At 34.9% G+C, this 20,738-nt stretch overlaps 1 protein-coding gene across 16 annotated transcripts in view; it reads left to right on the plus strand.

Annotated features, from left to right (window-relative positions):
- The window catches only part of AFDN (afadin, adherens junction formation factor), a 135,004-nt gene that overhangs the window by 34,080 nt on the left and 80,186 nt on the right, over positions 1-20,738 (plus strand). For 11 of the 16 annotated variants that reach the window (XM_062572173.1, XM_062572185.1, XM_062572176.1 and 8 more), the window contains exons 2-8: positions 2,560-2,755; positions 4,373-4,488; positions 5,928-6,091; positions 7,414-7,574; positions 8,662-8,819; positions 14,879-14,990; positions 15,379-15,546. In XM_062572173.1, coding sequence (XP_062428157.1) covers positions 2,560-2,755; positions 4,373-4,488; positions 5,928-6,091; positions 7,414-7,574; positions 8,662-8,819; positions 14,879-14,990; positions 15,379-15,546 — 1,075 coding nt within the window. The remainder of the gene's footprint in view (positions 1-2,559; positions 2,756-4,372; positions 4,489-5,927; positions 6,092-7,413; positions 7,575-8,661; positions 8,820-14,878; positions 14,991-15,378; positions 15,547-20,738) is intronic. The other 5 variants (XM_062572175.1, XM_062572180.1, XM_062572187.1 and 2 more) reach the window with 1 other exon arrangement.

Below are 20,738 nucleotides of genomic sequence, written 5' to 3' on the forward strand. Positions count from 1 at the left end.
AAACAGCAATTTATGCTCACAGAAGTTAATTCCGTACATATTTGGGAAAATAGCAGAGAGCAAAACAAAATATTTATGCCATTGTGTAGGTCCATGGTGCATCTGCCTGTGACTGTCATGTGCAGTCCTTCCATCTCAAAGATACAGTAGAGCTGTGAAAGGCTGAGACACAGATGACAGACCTACTCAAGGTATGGAATAGCTTCCTCCCATAAAAAGTTTAGGGTAGGATGTATCAACTTGAAAAAAATGACTGGATGAAAAAAAAGCCTGTGAAATCCTAAGTGGCCTGGAAGAAGAGTACAAGAAATGGTTGTTCCTGATCTCTTACAAAGAATAGCATCAATCAAAGGTAGCAAGTTCAAAACAAATAAAAGATATTTCCTTTCACAGTTCCTTGCCATAGGAAATACCCTGTGGATAGTAAAAGTTAACATGGGCTCAAAAAAAGGACAAAATAGTTGAAGAAAAATTCACTGATAGCTATTAAATAGAAAGGATTTTGAACGAAGAAGTCTTGGAACCACAAATGGTTGAAAGTTTGTAAAGTATTTGGGTGGAGGGATAGGTAAGTGAGAGAGTGAGTGTGTTGTACGCACTGCCCCACTCTTTAAGTGTTTCATGGATTTTGACTGCTTTTGGAGATGGGATATTGAGGTAGATAGACCCTTGGTCTGGCCACTATGTATATTCTTAGGATTAGTTGATGGTCCCTCTCTCGACTCAAACTTTTTGATTAGTTTGAGTTATGGATGCTATTAAACTTCTTAAGAAAAGTATCTTACCTTCTCATTCCTATATACTAGCTAGTTCAGAAGCATTTTTAAGGAGAATCTTGATATATGAATGTTGTTTTGAGTTGTCTGACTTTCACTAGTAAGATTGGGACTAGCCAGTGTATATAGCAACAAAAAAAATTCACACAAAGTTTTTTCAGTTTCTGTGGTTGTATTTTCTTTATTTATTTTAGACTGGAATTATACTTCAGGAAGATACTTTATTTTCTGTATATATATATGGTTACTCATTCTTAATGTCTCTTTCTCCACCTGTCTTCTTATGGTGTACCATTTTTCTTATGTATTATGCCTTATTTTTGTTCTAGAAACAGTTCAGTACTCTAAAATGGTTACCTGCCAGGTTTATTTCTCCAGATTTTGCTGCAGCTGTTAATACTGCAGCGTATCTTGACTTTGAATAATGTAGTACAGATACAAAAATACAACTAGTATATGCAGATACAAAAATGCAACTGTCTTTTTTAAAAAAATGGGAGTTATACCTATGGCATAATGTAAATATGTGTATGTCGTGCCACCGAGAAGTGACAGCAAGAGTCTTACCTTGTTTCTTAATGACTGGGAGGAGTACTGGCACAGAGTTGGGAATTGAGAGTGTCCTGAGAAGAATAATGTTTATAATTGTAGGATTTATATATATATATATATATATATATATATATATATATATATATATATATATATATATATAGTGATGACATACTTTTGCCTTACAGTGTAGCTTGTAACACTTTTTTTTTCTTCTTTTTTTTTTCTTTTTTGCTGGGATCTTCTGAATGGTAGATTAACTTCAATAAATATCTCAGTTGTTTGCTGTTCAAAGACAACCTTGTAATGTCTTTGTGCGATCAGATCAGTACTGGAGAGGACTGCTCTTAGTGTGAAACCTACTATTGCATCTGACACCAAAGGATATTTTTTGCAAAGCCTCTGGAAAGTAAAAACATGAGCAATGATGATTAAACTGTCGATTAAACTTGAATATATTTGCTATGTAAATAGTTATATAGATAACAGGATGGTTGAATTTCCTTGATTAATTTCAGTGCAGGGCCTCATGAATGCTGGAAGTCATGCAGAGGGCAAGAGTAGGCCAGGCTGAGACTGCTGCAGAACTAGAATTTGTACTTGGAGTCAATGTTTAGATCAGTAAGAGAGCTGTAAGAACAAGGAGTTTGGTAGACTGGAATGTAGGATATGACTGTGATGATTAAGAAATGTGTCTGAGGATGTGGCTCTATGAGAGTTTGAGCAGGTCAGTGTTGCAGGTGCAGTGTAGCCACAAAGCCTAGGGTTCCCATGTATCTTCCTTCTCTTTCTTCCCTTCCTTTTGCCTTATGTTGGAATTGGAGCTTCGCTAGTGTCTCAGAGTGCCTTAAGATCTAACCTGAAGCCTAACCTAAAAATATAAAGTAAAAGATTAGGTAATTTACCTTCCTGAACAGGCTATTTCTGGGAGAAACAGATGCCAACATAAGAGAGTGTAGTAGCACACTGTGGGGAAAAGAGGAGAGAAAAGATCATGCTCAGGACTACCGTGATAGAAGATTGATCTCTTTGAGACAGGTTGCTGTTCCACAAATATATTTATTCTGTGTTATTGTTTGCTCTGGATAACAAAATGCATTGAGGTTAGTCTGTGTTTCTGGCTGAAAAACAGGCCATATTAGTTGTGCTGCAATTAAACTTATATTAAAAAGAATTCTGAACCTTAGAACTGTTAACCAGCAGTCAGGTTTGTATCTTCATTTCTTTGTAGGATCTGGAGTTTCATGGAGTAATGAGGTTTTACTTTCAAGATAAAGCAGCTGGAAACTTTGCAACAAAATGTATTCGTGTGTCTAGTACTGCCACAACTCAAGATGTCATAGAAACTCTTGCAGAGAAGTTTCGACCGGACATGCGAATGTTGTCATCTCCTAAATACTCGCTTTATGAGGTGCATGTCAGTGGAGGTTAGTATTTATTCACTAAACCTTTACTGTGTCCACATCACCTTCCCACCTGTCCCCAAATAAAGTGTTGTAAGCTTTCCTCTCAGCTTCTGAGCCACGTAAGAGGCTTTGTATTTTTTGCTCTTAAGAACATTGCTTTTAATGGGGATGTGGAGAAGTGGTATTTCAAATATAAGTACATATATCAGACCTATAGTTTATGTAAGATTTGGTGATGATATGATATATTAAATGTTACGCTTGACATCTTGTGCTTCTTGACATTTGTGAGAGAGTTGCTACTTTTAACACTAGTAGAAAAAATTCATGAGAGAACAGAAGTGTTAATTTGGAGCACTTAAGAATACATCCTCAGTTTTGTTCTTGATGCTCCAAGCCTTTGATAAATAGCCTTATGGGACATTTCTTTATTGCTAAATTGAGGGGAGTTCAGTGTATGGTTGTCTGAAGCCACCTTTAGTGTTATTTAAGAAGAACTTGGATTTCTAAATAAACTTTTGTTGCTTGCATGTGCTTTTTCTCTCCTTACCATATAGAAAGCGTCAGGTGGGAGTAGGTGGTGTATGGACAGGGGATGAATGGGAGAAACTGGCTTTTTGCAGTGATTCTTGTATTTTGGATTTTGAAAGCTTTCGTGCAGCTGGTTTAACTACCTTAAAGTCTGCTTTTGAACAACTGAAACTACTTTGACTTGAGATAGGAAATGGGAATTTCTTAGGATGTATGATGCTTTTTACAAGCTACTGATGATGACTTGATGTTAATTATAAGAAAAAAGAGCATACATCATCACCAGTTTAAACAATGAATAGTATATGATATTTTGCTGCTTCGAAATTTTTTTAGAAAAAATCTTTAGTACTATGCCTAGGCTCAAAATTAAATAGTTTCTTCTGTGGGGCAAGTTCCTGATTGATTGTGTAAAAATACAGTTCATAAGGCACCTCTGGCAGTGTATGAGTGTTTCACATTAAATAAAATGCAACTTCAGAGACATCGTTGTCTTTGTCATGTCATTGTCATGTGTAGATGCTGTCTCCTGTATTCCAGAAGGGAGATCAACTGGCAAAATGTGTTCAATTTTTTTTAATCACCCTTTCAGATTTTTTTTTCAAATACTTAAGAGAGATAGAACACTAAATGAAATTTCATCTGGCAATTCATAATTTCATGTGTGTAATTTTTCAATTTATTTTATAATCTGACTTATATTCTAGAAAGACTGCAAAAACTCCCCATTTTTTTATGTAGAAGCCAAACTGGTTAAATTTAAAATTGGAAAGGTGAATATTTGGAAGTCTCTTTAGATGGTAAAGTTTAAAGCATTTTAATTGTAGCTATAAACTAGTACTCCTGAGTGATAATCTAATGCTCTTGAATGATAATCTTTGGCTATGAGAAAGAAGATACCCAAAGCTACTTTCAATGAACCTTTTAGCTTATGCAGATAGAGGGAGTTTGCAAGGAAGAATCAACTGTGATTGTCTGAATCAACTTCTTTTTTTTTTTTTTTCCTTAAAAGCATAACTTGTTTTTAAATCTCTTTGCCATTGTTTGCTCGTTTGCTCTTGAGGTGCCAAATAAGTGTTACTGATTTTTCTTTTTTCTGTTTTGAAGAAGAAAGAAGATTAGATGTTGATGAGAAGCCTCTTGTTGTACAGTTAAACTGGAACAAAGATGATCGAGAGGGAAGATTTGTTCTGAAAAATGAAAATGATACTCTTCCTCCAAAGGTGAGACTGTAAGAAGGAACACTGCTGTTCTGAAATCTGTGGAACTTGCTCATATTGTAAAGTTTTATTTCCACTGTTCTAATTCCTAAAAACAACTGCTCATGATGATCTTGGATATCTGGAGCAAGGTAAAATGCATCTGCAGAACACAACACTTCCATCTTTCAGATAACTTGTGATGCTTTGATCCATGTTGCTGGCTAGTATTGTAGCATGTAAGAGAAAACTTAGAGCTTAATTTACTCTAATAAGCTGAAGTAAAAATATTGTCTGATAGTATATCATGAAAAATGCCTATAAGTTCACATTAAATAAAATGCAACTTCAGAGACATCGTTGTCTTTGTCATGTCATTGTCATGTGTAGATGCTGTCTACAATGGAAAATGCAGAACTTTTAAAGGGTAATACCAGAGGGAACTTAATAACTAAAACTCATCACCTCCCTAGGTAACATTGTGTTTCTTAGCAGAGCTCACAAATACCTTTTTCTCTGGGGGAATTTTTTTTCTTCCTGCTGCAAAATGAGGGAGATGGGAACATCAGGCAAACAAAATTGTATGTTATATGTAACCTGGATTTTATAGCTATGGAAAATAGGTTGTTTGTGTGCTATTTTCAGACAAGTTTTTTATCTTGGGGTTAGCACTGAATTTCTTCTGCCCTTGGAATTAGAGCTTGTTACTTTTGTAGGTGTTTAGGATATATGTGCATGAGCTACACTTAGGCTTGCAGTACCCTTTTGAGTACAGGATGCATCCACATTAAAAGCGGAGAGAAAAAAATTAACGATGCCTTGCACTATATCTACCAGACTTGCTATTCCTATTCATTGACTGCAGTAAACTTCAATCCTCCTTTTCTGTGTTCTTCCTTTCCTGATAAAAGCAAAAAAAAACTGTCGTCTTTCTTATCTTTTGCTATTCTCTCTGCAAAAGACAAGCAAGCCTAGGATTGCAGGGATCTTGCGTATGCAAGGAGCTGGAATTGGAGAAGAGTGAGAACACTGTAGGACAACTCAGAAAAATAAACCATAGGGGAATTGTCCTATATAATGTATTTTCTCCTCCAGTTTATTCTGGTCTGACAATTCAACACAATGTCTTGGGTGGGGGGTGAGTGGGGAGTAGTGCAGTGTTATTTTGTGAAGTATTTTTTACTGGGAGGCAAACATTGGTTTTGTAGCCTTCAGTAAATCTTTGAAGTCAAATAGATGGTATATGCTGCAGTTATTCATGTATAATTCAGCAGTTTCTTGACTTCCATGAGTACGCTTCTGGAGTATACGATACTCAGTTCATATCTACTTTGGAATTCTTGAATGTGTTTTCATCTTAGTGATACTATGTCTTAAACAGAGTTACCTGGCAAATTAAAATTGATAATAACTTTTTAGTGGATCGGAAGTGATGGAAGCTGTTTTAAACCGATTTATTTCAGAAGGCTCAGAGTAATGGCCCTGAAAAACAAGAAAAAGAGGGAGTTATCCAGAATTTCAAACGGACTCTCTCAAAAAAAGAAAAAAAGGAAAAAAAAAGGCGTGAGAAAGAGGCATTGCGACAAGCATCAGATAAAGATGACAGACTTCTTCATGGGGATGATATGTAAGTGTATTAAACTTGATCAGTTCATACAACCTACATCTTTAAAGAATTCTTCTTTATGTAATAAGCAGTTGCTTCTGTTTCAGAAGTAATTGACATATGTGCGATCTTAGACCAAAAGACCATGCTTCTTAGACCAAAATATTTGAAGGAAAATTTTGTGACTTGCATGTATATCTTGCAACAGAGTTCTTGTTTTTACACCATAAAATAAGTTTCTTTTAGCCTTGTACAAAAATCTACACATGCTCGATGACATAAGCTCTTGTAACTATTGCTGTCTTTGAGCATTTTCTCTAGAGTAGCTTTATTCTTTTCCTTCTGTTTGATTGCTGGGTCTTTTGCCAGAAAAAGTAGTATATGCAGGTGGTTGCATTTGATTTATCACCTAACTGGGTTTGTGTTTCTGGGAAACATATCTCACTAGTCTGTTTTCTAGAGTCTCCAGTTCTTGCTTCCAGATATTCTGATCTTAGTTCATTGGGACAGGATAGGTTGTACATTAATCCTTTTAGGGAAAACCAGGGCATAAGAATCAGGCATGAATGAACATCTGTAGAATTAGAAAGCTGAAAAAAAAGGTCTCCATCGCATTAAACTTTGTCTCAGTACCAAATTCTCTAGGTTTCCTATGGTATACACCAGAAAAAATGTCATTGATGGTTGTGTTTTAACATATCCAAGAAGCAAATGAATGGTGAAAAGGTACTAATTGATAAAAGAATCCTAGTGCTGAAAGAAATTGGTTGAGCAGTTGACATGTAGTAGAGGTTTTACTTGGTCAGGTTAATTTTTTTGAGATCACGTTTGTTTTTCATATGTCTAATTCTACTCTGTAGGTACATTTCTGCAGTGTTCTTCAGAGGGTGATCTTTCTAGCATTCTTTGCGGTTGCTTAGCTTGATCTTATTTTTTTTAATTAAAGTAGAATTATGCTTAAGTAGCAAATAAAAAGTGTGAGTTGCAAGCACATGCTGATTTTGCTTCCAGATGATCTTCAGAATAAAGTTAAAGGTGTCATGTAAAGTTTCTGTAATGCCTCAATTTTTTATAAGAGATAAAAAACGCATTTTTTTCTTTCTTGAAAACTAGTGAGCGTCAATACTTAAATTGGTTTGGGTGGGCAAGGATTAACATGAACAATGTTAATCCTAGCAAAAATACATTTCACAAGAGAAGATCCCTTGCAGTTACTTAGGTGGTCTTCTGTGTGTATAGATCCTCATTGCTATTGATCTCTTATGAGGATATGTGAAATGTGGGCTATTAATGACAGTTTTTTCCTTTGTTTCTTTTCTTTGTTTGTTAAACTAACTTGGCAGTGAGAATTCTCGCCTTGCAGCTGAGGTTTACAAAGATATGCCTGAGACGAGCTTCACTCGCACAATATCCAATCCTGAAGTGGTTATGAAACGGCGGCGACAACAAAAGCTAGAGAAGAGAATGCAGGAATTTCGCAGCTCTGACGGCAGACCAGACTCAGGTACTTAGATTACTTTTGGTTAAGCTGATGTTAATGTAGTTACCGAGAGGGTATTCTTAAGGCCAACAACTGTAAATTTGAGTTAACATAGACATAAAACGTTTTAAAAAAAAAAAAAAAAAAAGGTTGGAGAAAGAAGCAGTTGTTCATGGTGTAATTGATTGAAGAGTTTGTAGAGGTGAGATTCTATAGGAGTTTGTCCTGGCACTATTGGTAGTCAAAGCTTTCAGCGATGGACTTAGTGATGAGAGAGTGTATGTGTATTGATCTTGCTCTCAGTGTTAAACTGGACAAAAATGAAGAACAGAATTAAATTTCAGAATACTGACATGTTGGACAAGTCTTCTGAAATAACTGTGAATCATTTTTACTCAGAACAACTGAAGGATCTGCATGTGAGAATATAATCAGTAGCTCAAACACAGCTGGGCAGGAGTTGTTCAGATCTGCAGAGTCATCTAGTAGATTTTGTGGATCACAAAATAAGCAAGCATTTCAAGTTGGAGGTAGGGATAAAGATCTCAGTGATTGTATGAACATTAGCATTAAATATAAGACAAATGAACCAATTTTCTATTTTTATCAGTACTGATAAAATCCGAAGCATATATTGTGTTTAGTATTGGGTTCTGAGTACCAAGAAGGTTGAGCATCTGTGGAAGAATAGTGAAGAATGAGTAAAGGTGTAGAAAATGTGACATGTGAGGGAAATCCTAAACAGGCTTTTTGAAGAGAAGCTGGAAGAGCAGCACAAGTTTGCTTTTAAGAAGATGAGAAAGGTCTATTCTTTATCCATTTGTTATCACTGTTTCATTTTGACTTCAGGGAGGATTAAGAATGGTGAAGACAGTGAAGCACTGGAGAAATCAACTTGCCTAGAAAACTTGGGAAAGCATTACTAGAGGTTTTTACCAGGGACCTAGATGAGTAATTCAGGGATTATATGATTGGTCTTGTGTTAAAGATTGAATTAAATGATTTCTTAAGGTGTTCCTTACTGTATTTCTAACAGAAAATAAGAAATGTTTGCATGTCTGTCCCTCTTTTGATACTCTGATAGCAGTGTTAATTAAATTTTATTTTCAAGGTGGGACACTGAGAATTTATGCGGATAGTTTAAAACCAAATATTCCATACAAGACAATCCTGCTGTCCACTACAGATACTGCAGACTTTGCAGTTATTGAAGCACTGGAGAAATATGGTCTGGAGAAGGAAAATCCCAAGGATTATTGTATTGCTCGTGTAAGTGAAGCTACTAAGTCACAATACTTCTCGTACTTCATCTTTAATTCTGTTCCTTGCAGCAACTTAAAATGAAATGGAAAAAACTCTGATAGTTCCAGGACTTACATTTTTAATTTAACAACTTCAGTAAATTTTTATTTGTTGCATAGATAGCCATTTATAATGAAAGGAGCATATTTCTGTGTTTGGTGCTGTGCTTTTATGCTGCCAAGTGCTTACACTTTGCAGATGTATAAACAAATAGTTAATCCTGCAGAAGCCTGAGTTTGTGCTTAGTTTGTGCATAAGCTATTCCCTTGAACTAAATGAGGCTGCCTGGAGGCAAAAGTGCTAGTCCAGACTCCATTATAAAAAGTACATTATGTGTTACTGCCTTATGCCTTTCAGTGGTTGCTTGCAATCAGTGAAATTTAAATGTTTAACTGAAACTTAAACTTACTTTTGGAATTCAGTTCTTTTTGGAGGTCTAAATGAATTAAATAAAATCAGTGTTTCTTAAAGAGATATGGATTTACTAAAAAGGCCCATGGACAATATTGATTAAAAAGTGTAAACTTCTTCTATGTGCATCATCATATGAGAAAGGAAGGTTGGTTGGATTTGAAAACACTTGACCCTTGTTTGAGTCCAATCTTTTATTATATTTTGGGCTATTAAGTTTCCAATAAACTTGATTTTACTGCTAGTTTAGATGATGAAAAGAAGGAAAAGAGTGTTTGTGTCCTGTTGTGTCATGCCCTTCTTTCTCTGGGGGGCAAAATCTTCCTCTACATTTCCCCCCCACACACACCCTGTGCTTGAAATGACACTGGAAAACATTATGGAAGCTTCATATTTGCTATTTCATGCATTCTTTAAGTTGTTTAAAGGATTTTTTTAAGTTACTTTCTTTTTCTTTTTTTTTTTCCCCTTTTATTATTTTTAATACAATACTTTTGGGTAACCTCTGTGTCTACTTGCACTGTGCTTAAAGCCTCTAGTGATATAATTAGCTTGGAATTGACGTGATTAGCAGTTGTAAAGTAATTGTTTTAATTACTAATAAGAAAACTGTGGTAGTGATTTTATACTTCCATAACAGTGAACTAATTCTAGTTCCCATTGTTTCAACAGTTTGTTGTAATTCTGGGTGCATTTTTAATGAAGTACTGGGTATTTTGTCTGCTTCTTAACCCATGATTGTGACCCAACTGTGAAAGTTAATTTTAAGTTAATTTTAATAAAATTTTAAATAGCTTTTTATTATCGAGGGAAGTAATTTTGTAATTAGTAGTTGGACTTTGATTTTTGACACATCATATTAAAAGTTAATTCTCAGTTATGATGTGCAGTTATGCCAAGGTCATGTTGTTCATAGTTTATAAATGAAAGTTACAATTCTCATGTAGCTGTTATTAAATGCACTGCTGGTCTGCTGTACGAATTTTTGTGCTGTTCTGAGAGAATTGGGGGTTATAGCACAGACACTGCAGCCTTCTTCAGAATTTGGAAGATAACTTTGCAGTGGTCTATTTAGTTCAGATTTAGACGTTGTTATGATGCATTATGAAGTATTTATGGGAATTCGTTGAACTGATCTCTCACTTATGCACCAGGGAAACTGTCGCAAGTCACTGTTGTAGGTGACACAGACCACCTTTCTCTGTTCTCTTGACTTTTCTGGGAATGTTTAACATAGAAAATAGTCTAAGGATGTTACATTGATCTTCAGAAAGATTAACGAAGTCTGCTATGAATAAAATTGCTTTATATTAGTTTTATGGAAAACATTTCTTCAGGAAAGTACTTTGCTGTTTCTGAGCAATGCATCATCTTGGTATGGTAAATTTGTTGCATGTTTAATGATGTTAAATACGAGAGTGATATTCACTGCCTACTAGCAAACCTTTTCTGTTCTATATCTTCAAGTGTAGAAGACTTTCCTTTTTTTTTTTCTCTAAAAGTCATTGTAGCTGGCTGAAATCTATTAAGCCTCTCTCGGTGCCTCTGCTGACACAACATATGGATTTTAAATATGAAAATCCTTCAATTTTTACTGATAGTTTTTTAAAATCCTCTAATTTGAAAAGCTAATTTTTGTCCATTATCTTCTGAAGTTGCTTTCCTTGCTTGAAAAAAAATAAATATCCTAGATTAAGCTTAGTATATTTTTCAGTATTATTTCTTTCTTGGGAAGCTCTCAAATATGATGCTAAATGCATAAATATGATGCATTCTTTTTCCTAACTTCACTAATGAAAAATAGCTATGCTTTACTGCTGGCAGGGCTGTTTCTTCCTTGTTCTTCTGACACTTTGCAGTGTACTGTGAAAGGCAGATCTTAGATCTTGTATGTGTTACTATTCTTTACTTTCTGTCAGATTTAAAACACTTAAAGATTAACAATTTACTATATAACTTTGATTTACTATTGGTTGGGGTTTTTAAAATGTTTTATTTCTTCAGGTAGCAGGCAAAATGTCTTCGGAGAAGACTTAAGTGGTTGACATTTAGTTAGCTGTTAAAATGGATTTTAAATTATATGACAAGACCTTTATAGGGCTGCGTAAGTACCTGTAAAGAAGTTCACTCACTTCAGAAGTTTCACTTGAAAGACAAATATTTTAAGAATTTTTCTTAAAGTTTTCCATTGACAACTTTTATTATAAATGGCAGTTTCCTGTTTCTTTCATATTCTGTTTCGTGGTATGTCATGCCGTACCTTTATGTTCAGTTCTAGAATGCTTTTCTATGTAATCAAGTAAATACAAGTTTGTTCTGATATACATTTTTGTTGTTTCAGTTCGCTTGGTTTGAGTTTCCCTGCATAATATAAGGTTCACTGCACATCTCTCAAGATGTCAAATTAATTAGACAGTCTTCCAAGCTACCTGTGCATATTCACTTATTTAGGGCATAAGACTTGAGGCATGTAGTAAACCAGTTAACTCTTAAAATAGAATCTTGATTAGACCTTTGTTTTAGATGTTCTTATTTTTTACATGAGAATAAGAGGAAAAATATTTTTTTTGTTGTCAAGCAAAATATACAGTTTGTCATGATTAGTCGGGGATGGTGTGGGAGAGGGTTTATGAAAATTTTTTTTTAAAGTTTCATTATTTTTTCAGGAGCATGAGCAGAGCCTGCGCTCCAAATTCTAAGGGAAATTGCATGAAACTCATCATGTTGCTGCTGTTTTAATGATACTCATTAAAGAGTATGGAACTATAATTTATTTGAATGAACTTATATATGTTTAATGAGAGTGCACACAAGTGTGTAGATAATGGCTAATCTGATATTTCTAAAAAAAAGAAAAAAGTGAATTGGCAAAAGAGCTTATAGAAAACCTATGACAACTTTATTTTTTTTGTTAACTTTTGCTAAGGATAGACCTACTAAAGTTGACTATAACTTTACCCAGAGGACTTGAGTATTATCATCTGTTACTGGTTTATCACAGCAAATGTCTTGGAAGATAAATCTAAGTTACTGTAGGTTTCATTTAGACTTCCTACATCCTATTTTCTGCATATTTTGTTGGATTTTGAATGAAGAAATATAGAAGGATGACTTTATGATATTTGAATATACTTATGAATGCCCTTGGGAAGAAGCAGAATATACTATTTCTAGTTACCTGTAGTGACCAATTTGTTTTAGATTGTAGGTGGTCAGCTGACAACCTGTTTATAAGACTTGTGATCTTAAACTGATTTTGCCCATCTCTATTTCCTAATTCATTGCAGAAAACAGGCAAATGTTCGTGCCTGATTCTAGCAGTCTATGGATTTGAATTCATTATAGGATATTTAACTTCATTTTCTTCATTTTCTGTTTTTTTCAGTAGGAATGTAAATCTCTACCCTTGAGCTTTTGCTTTCTCCTTTTTATCATTTTGTTTGCTAATTCTGAAGTCAGGTAACAGTCAAAACCTGATGATAATATAAATCTGTTCCTATGTTTTCCAGTTATTCTAAAATGCAGAATTTTCAGTTTTGTGGGAGACACTGAGGTAGAGATGTTTTATAAAATTGCTTCAACATGGTTGGAAGATTTCTAGTCTGTGTAGCCTTGGTTATCTTCTTTTCTGTCTTTTCCATAAACTAGCTCAGATCTTTTCTCCTCCAACTTCTTTTCGGGTGCCCTCTCTCCCTTCTTCTCCCCCCCCCCCCCATGCTTCTTTGTGGGGTAGGAGGAATATTAACCAACTAGGAGGACCAGGAGATCATTCCATTTCTGACCCCTATTCTTTAATTTGTCTAACTCGCCATTGCTGCTCTCAGCTAAGCTTAGTGTCAGTATGGATCGTCAACCAAGTGTCCCAGAGGACAGAAGTTATATCCGGGTCAAGTTGTAGGACTTTTTAAAATGCTGTTGTCCTTCCTCTAATTTTAGTATATTTGAGGATTTTTTTGGTGTTCTTGCCAGTTTTTTTTTTTGAGAATTTGTCAGCCTCTATGTAATCATACTATAAGCCTATAGTTTTCATGTTTAAACTAGTTACCTTTATCCCTGTGGCTTTGGAGTTGTGGAATAGCTGCTTATTGAACAAGACTTGCAACACAATGTTATTTTAATTAACTAATCAAAATTACCGTATAGGTATAATTGATGGTTTTTAAAATTTGGGATGTGAAGTAGAGAAGAGTTGTTTGGCAAGATAAGATTTGAATGTAGGTGTGTTTCTGTTTCCCTTAGATATCTAAGTTTTATTATTTTCTCCCTTTATTCTGTAATATCTTGTCTATCTGAAAATCTAATTAAAGATAATGTAATTAGACCTATGATTAGCCAGGTTTTGCATACAAAATGTTCTAGGGAAAGGTCGGTGACTCAAAAAAATACTTTTGATCTTAAGTGTACTTGTTTCCTACTTGGAAGAAGATGAAAGGAAGTTTGAGGCAGATCTATGAGAACTTAGTTAATACTGAAACGGGTGTGGAAAGGAGGTGACAACTGGAATTAAAGGCTTCTTGAGAGCTGCAGTGCAGTAGCATGTGGTAGCTGATGCTTGATAACTTCAGAAGGTATTACTTAAGTCATAGTTCAGAGATTGAACTAATTTTGAGTAGTTTGTTTAAAATAGAGCTGTTTGTGAATTAAGTAGTATGGTTAGGATCACAAATTAGAGTATTTTTTCATTCAGTCTTGAGAGACCCATCTTTTATTTAGAGGCCAGTCATGTATTGTAATACTGACTCTTACTGTTTTTATGTTTTATCTCTGTGGTGAGCAATAATGCAAATAGGAATGAAATAACTGGCCATGTCTGCTTAAGAGCCAGAACTTGTTAGTTAACGTTCCTTCCTTCCTCTAACTTGTAAGATGTTAGTTATAAAAGGTAAGAATGATCTTGTGCTTCTGTTCCCTACTTAGGTTCTCCCTTGAAGAAAAGTAGCGTGAAGCATTGATTGGTGTCAAATACACCTCTGTATAGATAGTTGGTAGGGTAAGACAAGGATATAGGAAATATCCCACGAATGAGACATTCTCTCCTGGCCAGCTTATGGCCATTCTTCTAAGCCATTTCTGAAGATACTTTATGGTCCTTTAGCAGAAAGACTTTAGAAAAACTGAAGATTGTTTTCAGTATATTGAATTTATTGAGATTTTGCAGGATAGGTGTGGGAGATGGTTAATAAGTGAAAATGAAATGTTTGTAGAGGACATAATAAAGGAAATTTCAGGGTTCCTTTGGTTTTGGGATGGTTCTTGGTAGACTGGAATCATTTTCTTTTTTTTACTAGAAAATGGTCACATCCAGCTTAAATGTAACTTGTGTTCTTTTTTTTTTTTTTTTTTTTTAATATGTCTTTTCTGGGAAGTGTGATGTACTCTGACAAGAGGCGTGGGAGAGAATTAGAAAAAGCCTTGGATATTTAAATCCATTTCAAATTACTTAATTCATTTGCTTTATCTCCTATTATAAACAAAAACAAATTAGAAGGAAGATACACTCCTAGATCTTCTCCTATTATAAACAAAAACAAATTAGAAGGAAGATACACTCCCAGATCTTCTGTTCTAATTGTCCAATAAGAACTCTATGAAATCTGATAATTGTTCCTTTCTAGGTCATGCTTCCTCCTGGTGCTCAGCACTCTGATGATAAAGGTGCTAAAGAGACTATTCTTGATGATGATGAGTGTCCACTTCAGATATTCAGGGAGTGGCCTAGTGATAAAGGTATGTCTAAAAAGCATTAAGAGATTTTTGTGCCTTCAGTATTGTAAACCACCAGCATGGACCTCTGAAGTAGGGAATCAAAAATGTATTCAGAAGTGTTTTGTTTTCAGGCGCTTTTAAAACTAGGTGCTTCTAGAGTTCTTTTCTGTTTCGTTTGGTACTGTTTATAATATATCTTCAGACAGTAGAAGAATTTTACATTTTCTCTTAAAGTTTCTAAATTGTCTGATGAAGAGAAGTGTGATATTAAAACATTTAAATTCTACATAACTGGTAGGAACTTAGCAAGCAGAAAGCCATTCTGTAGGATAATTATGAATTCATAGATGTGTTTTTGTGCTTATTCACTCGTAGTGAGACTCAAAGGACCTATAATATTGTGTTTTAGGAATACTAGTCTTTCAGTTGAAAAGACGGCCTGCTGATTATATCCCAAAGAAATCCAAGAAAATAACTGATGGAAAGCCATTAAAGGGGAAGGAAAGAGTTGACGGGTCTGGCTATGGCTCTTGCCTTCCTCCTGAGAAACTACCATACCTGGTAGAGTTGAGCCCAGGTAAGAGTTCTGGTTACATAGTAATTGAAATTATACTATTAGTCATTTAAATTTTCTAAAAACTTTAATTTCAAAGCAGAAGAAAGTAACGTAGGCAGCATAAGTGAATGTGGGCTCAGGTGATCATTTGCGTCAGATTTTGCATTTGAGATAAATGAAGGTAGAGCTACATATTGCTGTAGTACCAATATTTTAGTAGCAAATATTTGGAGAAAAAAAAATGACTGGAGAAACGGCATAACTGCAAGTGCGTTTAAAAGGGTAGGTATTTCAAAATCAAAAAACCCACATTTCTCAACTTACTTTGAATTTGGGGATTTAAAACTTCGTAATAAATAGAATGTTTTCATGTGTCTTACACATCTTAAACCACACTAAGAAATCTTATTCTCATTGTTGTCCTGTAATCCACCAGTTAGTATGAAAGACTAAGTGTACAGAGTCCTAATTTGTTGAACTAAGTGTAGATACTTAAGTATTCTTGGAACCTTGGGGAAGGAGTACTTTAAAAACTGTTTGTGTATACCTTATTCAAAACTTCAAAACACTTAAAGTGGGATTGTGATAGATTCTTTGTAGTAAATAGGGCTTTTATGGAGGGGGGAGTCTGTTTTATCTTACACTCTGAAATACACTACAGGAAATTCAATAAGGGACCATTTTTTTTTTTTTAATCAAACTTGTTTGCAGACTAGGAAATGTATCATTTTTCAGCCTATATTGATTCTTCAGCTCCTTAGCAAGGCTGGAGCCTTGCTAATGTTTTAGACCTCATTGCAACTCTTCAGGCTGCTTTGTAATCTACAGTTAATTTTATGAGGGAACATGTTTGTTTATAACAAAACTTTTTTAAACCATATGCAGCTTTTTTATTCTCAATTTCTACTGTCTTGGTTTAGCTATAGGCTTTAACTCTTCTTATAATTTATTTATTTATTTATTTATTTATAACTTTTCTTAAGTGTAACTTGAATATTCTCAGGATTCCAAACAAGTGGTTTAGGATTCAGAATCTGGTTGTTTACCTTTCAGGAGTCAAGGTTGAAAATTGGTACTGGAAACTTTGAATTCAACCTTTTGTTTGCTGTTCTGATTACAATTAAATAGCTTAAAAACTGCCAGATGAAATCAGCAGCACGCAGACTGTATCAAATATATTTTGCGTTGTGTTTTAGAGCTTGAGGTTAAATTTGTATGTGACTGAGGGTTTATAAATAGTTCTTTCAGTTTGTTATTTTTGCTGTTCTCTAAACTCTTACTCTTCATGGAGCCTGGTTGCTTTGTATTAAAGTGCTGTGTCTGGGCAGTGGAGCAAGACGTCCATTAACTGAAAAAAGGAAAAACAATCTGAAATGACACAGGTGGCAAGGCCATGTGCTAACCCTTTGCACATTGCCTGTGGAATGACCTATTGTTCGTGTTTTTCTTCTAACAGTTTGTTGTTGCTTTTCTGAACGATAATATAAATTGTTCCATTCACTAGCTTTGTAGCATTGATGTCTTTATGTACTATGCGGTTTCTAAAGTTGAAAGAGTTAAATGCACTGCATCCTTACAAGTTGAACAAGTGTTGTCTGGATACAGTTTCACCCTTTCCTGTCTTTTCTTTTCCTGCCCTCTTCCGCATGTTCTGCATGGTATCTGTCCTGCTGGTGCTGCCTTCACCTGGGTCCTCTGCATGTGTTTCTAACCCCAGGGAGAAGGAATCACTTTGCCTACTACAACTATCACGCTTATGAAGGTAACGCTATGTTTTAATACTGTTCTCTCACTAGTCACTAAAAACATCGCTGGCTGTCTTTTTGTTTCTTTTCAAAAAATGAAAGGCTATCTTGCTTACCATCTTTTTTTCAAGGGACTACTTCTGTGAAGTAATCTTGTCTTGTCAGCTGCAATTTAAATACTCTGAACAAACATCAAATAGATCATGAATGTGCTACCCTCCAAACAGCTAAACCTTCCAGCTAAGACTACTAACTGAACTTCCATAGGGTGATCTACGAACAATATAGTGGTAGGAAAAAAACTCAACATTTTGATTCATCTGCTTGCAGAATACATAGGTTAAAAAATGAATTGGGTAAATGATGTAGAGCTTAACTATGCTTTTCAGTGTCTGATGTGGTGGATGAAACAATGATTTTTGTTTTTTGGAAGTTTTTGAACCATTGGAAAAGTAACCTCACTTTCTTCTCTGTGGCATTCATTACATTCTTTGACTTGTTTGTTTCTTGTATTGTGATGTTGTCTGCCAGTAAAAGTGCAGATCAGGGAGATTTAGCTACATCAGATGATCAGGGAAGTGTAGTGTTAAGTTTTAACTGTAGTGTTTGAAATTAATAGCCTAACCTATATACAAGTCATTATGAAACTTTGACTCTCCTTGTAGTTTAATGTAATATACAAGCATATCCCGTTTTTACCAAATAGAAAGGAATAAACCCACTTTCTTTGTATATTAGGAATTATAAATATAAAATGTCTACCCAAATAGAATTTCTTTCCCTTAAAAAAGAACTTTTTTAGCATGTGTTTCCTCATTTTATTTCCTAGACTGCTGTAAAAGTACTGCGTCTGTCAGTGTTGCTTGTCTGTTCCTGGCTGTGGAGTACAAAATTGGGGTTTAAAAATTCTTCTAAAAATTCTCCCTGCAGCTTTCACAACTTTGAATTCAGACTTCTCTTTTATAAGATCATTATTCCAGAAAGCAGAAAAGTTTTGTGGTGTGTGCTGAACTAATAAGCTTAGATTTCTTGTGCAGGAATACCTGACTGTTAGATAGAAAGCTTGAAATTTAAGTTGCATCCCATCAGGAAAAAAAGTATTTACAGTTTCTTAAATCTTATACCAAATTGTGAGAAGTAGGTTTTAGTAACTAAAGTCCAGACTGTCCCTTCAGATTTTTTTTTCAGAATATTCTGTGCATTTCAAAATATTTTTATTTATTATAGCTCTAACTCCTGTAGAAATGTACTTCATGTCAAAGCATTGGCTTTCTGTGTTCTGCCAGAGGCATCTGGCAGACTTTCATACCCTGTGCAATTGCATACTCTTAGTAATTTTGTTACTGGAGGTATATCACATTTTTTGACTTCCCCACAGCTATTTATCTTGCTGGATGTATGACTGTTTTGCAGACTGAAGATCTGGGTTCCGCACAATAGAGTAAGAGATGCACTTCAGTAGCTTATGGCTGTAAATATGGCAGTTAGCAAGTGTCTCTTTCTCTTCAAAGTCATGTAAATGTACAGATAAAGTGAGAGGAGTCCGATAGTAACAGAAATAGAATGGCTAGACTAAAGTGAGATAGGACAGCACTTTCAGTTGCTGATACTGTCTAGGTTATCTGTGAGTATGGTGCCGGTCAGTTCAAGGATATTATTAACTTCAGTTACTCACAAATAACAGACTGACATTTAGAATCGTAATATTAAAGGCTCATAAAAATGACACAAAGCTTTTAAATGCGAGGCTCTGGGATTTATCGTACAAGCCCGAAATAAAAATTATAAAGGATTTAACACAAACAGAAACAACAAAAAAGTTGAAAGTCTTTCTTCCTGCCTCCCCCCACGAAAGTAACCCTGAACCTGTAGAATTGACAGCAATGGGAAACGCTGAGAACATGTAGGTACAACCACCAAAAAAGACGATTTACAAAAAGTTGGAGATGCTTGAGAGTCTTTGCTAGAGTTATTTCCTGAACTGGCCTTTGCTATGAGAACAGAACTGCAGTATCATGCTCTTTTTCCACATTAGTTTGAAGGGGCTTAGTTGTCAGTTTTCTGTCACGTTCCTCACTGAATCTTCATTTACCAAAACTGTTTATATTGTTAGCTCTTTCTGCTAGAGATGCTTATCTTGACTGAAATTTAATGGCTGACTTTTATCTTACGACTTCGACAGCATAGCTCAAACTTGCCAAACCAATCTTTTAAACTTCTATCTAAACTCTCAAGAGCTTAGCAGCTTGTGCATGAAATTTGTTGTTTTCAATATACAGACTTAAACTAATTTTTAAGTAAATAGGTGCAATACCTATGTTGACATTTTTGTTCAGTTCTGGGTTTATTGTTTTTTATGAATCTGATCTTCTTCATTTCAGACACTGGGTTAGCCTGGTTTTAGGTTAGATATTTGTGTCCGACATTGTTTCAAGCACTGGGTTAGCGAAATTGGTTTAAAATTATAATGTCCAAAAATTTTGTAGGATTCACCTTTGAGCAGTAAATTGAATTTAGAAAGCTATATCCATGAAGGGAGACCTATCTTGTTTCTTTCTGTTGTTCAGAAACATACATTTGTTCTATAAATCACTGAGTTGATACCCTTACAGTGATTGCTCATTTCTATTTGCTGTACATTTTTTTTTTTATAACACTGCTATTTGAAGTATGAATGTTGAGTAATAACTGCATAAAACAAATTGTGGAGTTTGTTCATATGGTATTCTTAGCAAGGAGAGTAATAAAACATCAGACTTTTCAGTGTTTACATATACAACTATATTATTGATTATTTTTGAGTAGTGATGTATTGTACATCTATCTGTCTTCACTGTGTAGTGAAGAAGATCCATCCTGGACCTTAAGTAATACAACTTTAAATCATGTGTACCTCCTTTCTGAACCACCAGAAGTTCTAAAGTTTGGCAGTTGGTGGCATATTAAAACCAGGAGCAACCTTCTTCAACTTCCATGCTGTGGGGAGCCTGGACTTATGCCAGATATGCCAGAATCTGTAGCATGCAGCAATGAGTTATGAGCAAGGCATTCTAAACAATATTCAGATGAGCTTCCAGCTGTGGATAATTATGAAGTAAAAGACTTAACATTGTAATATAACATAACCTTCCTTCCCTTCTGCATCCCTAACTTCCTCTAGAGTAAGATTGTACTTTCTCAAAGATCTTTTGTCCTTTATACAACTTGTAGTAATTATCCTCAAGACTAAAATATTTTTACATTAGAAATTAATTTCTATTGATGCATAGTTACATATGTGCTTCAAGTAATTTACAGTAATCCATGAGTTCTTCCTCGTTTTTCTGTAAAAAGTGTGTTTGTATCTAGTGCTCTAGTTTCAAAATAAATTTTTGTTATTGGATTGGCCAATCCAGAGAAACAAAATCATCTTAATTTGCCTCAGTAGAAACATTGTGATACTACAGAGTGTTTCTTATGTGAAAACGT

Source organism: Rhea pennata, chromosome 3 (assembly GCF_028389875.1).
Source record: "Rhea pennata isolate bPtePen1 chromosome 3, bPtePen1.pri, whole genome shotgun sequence".
NCBI lineage: Eukaryota > Metazoa > Chordata > Aves > Rheiformes > Rheidae > Rhea > Rhea pennata.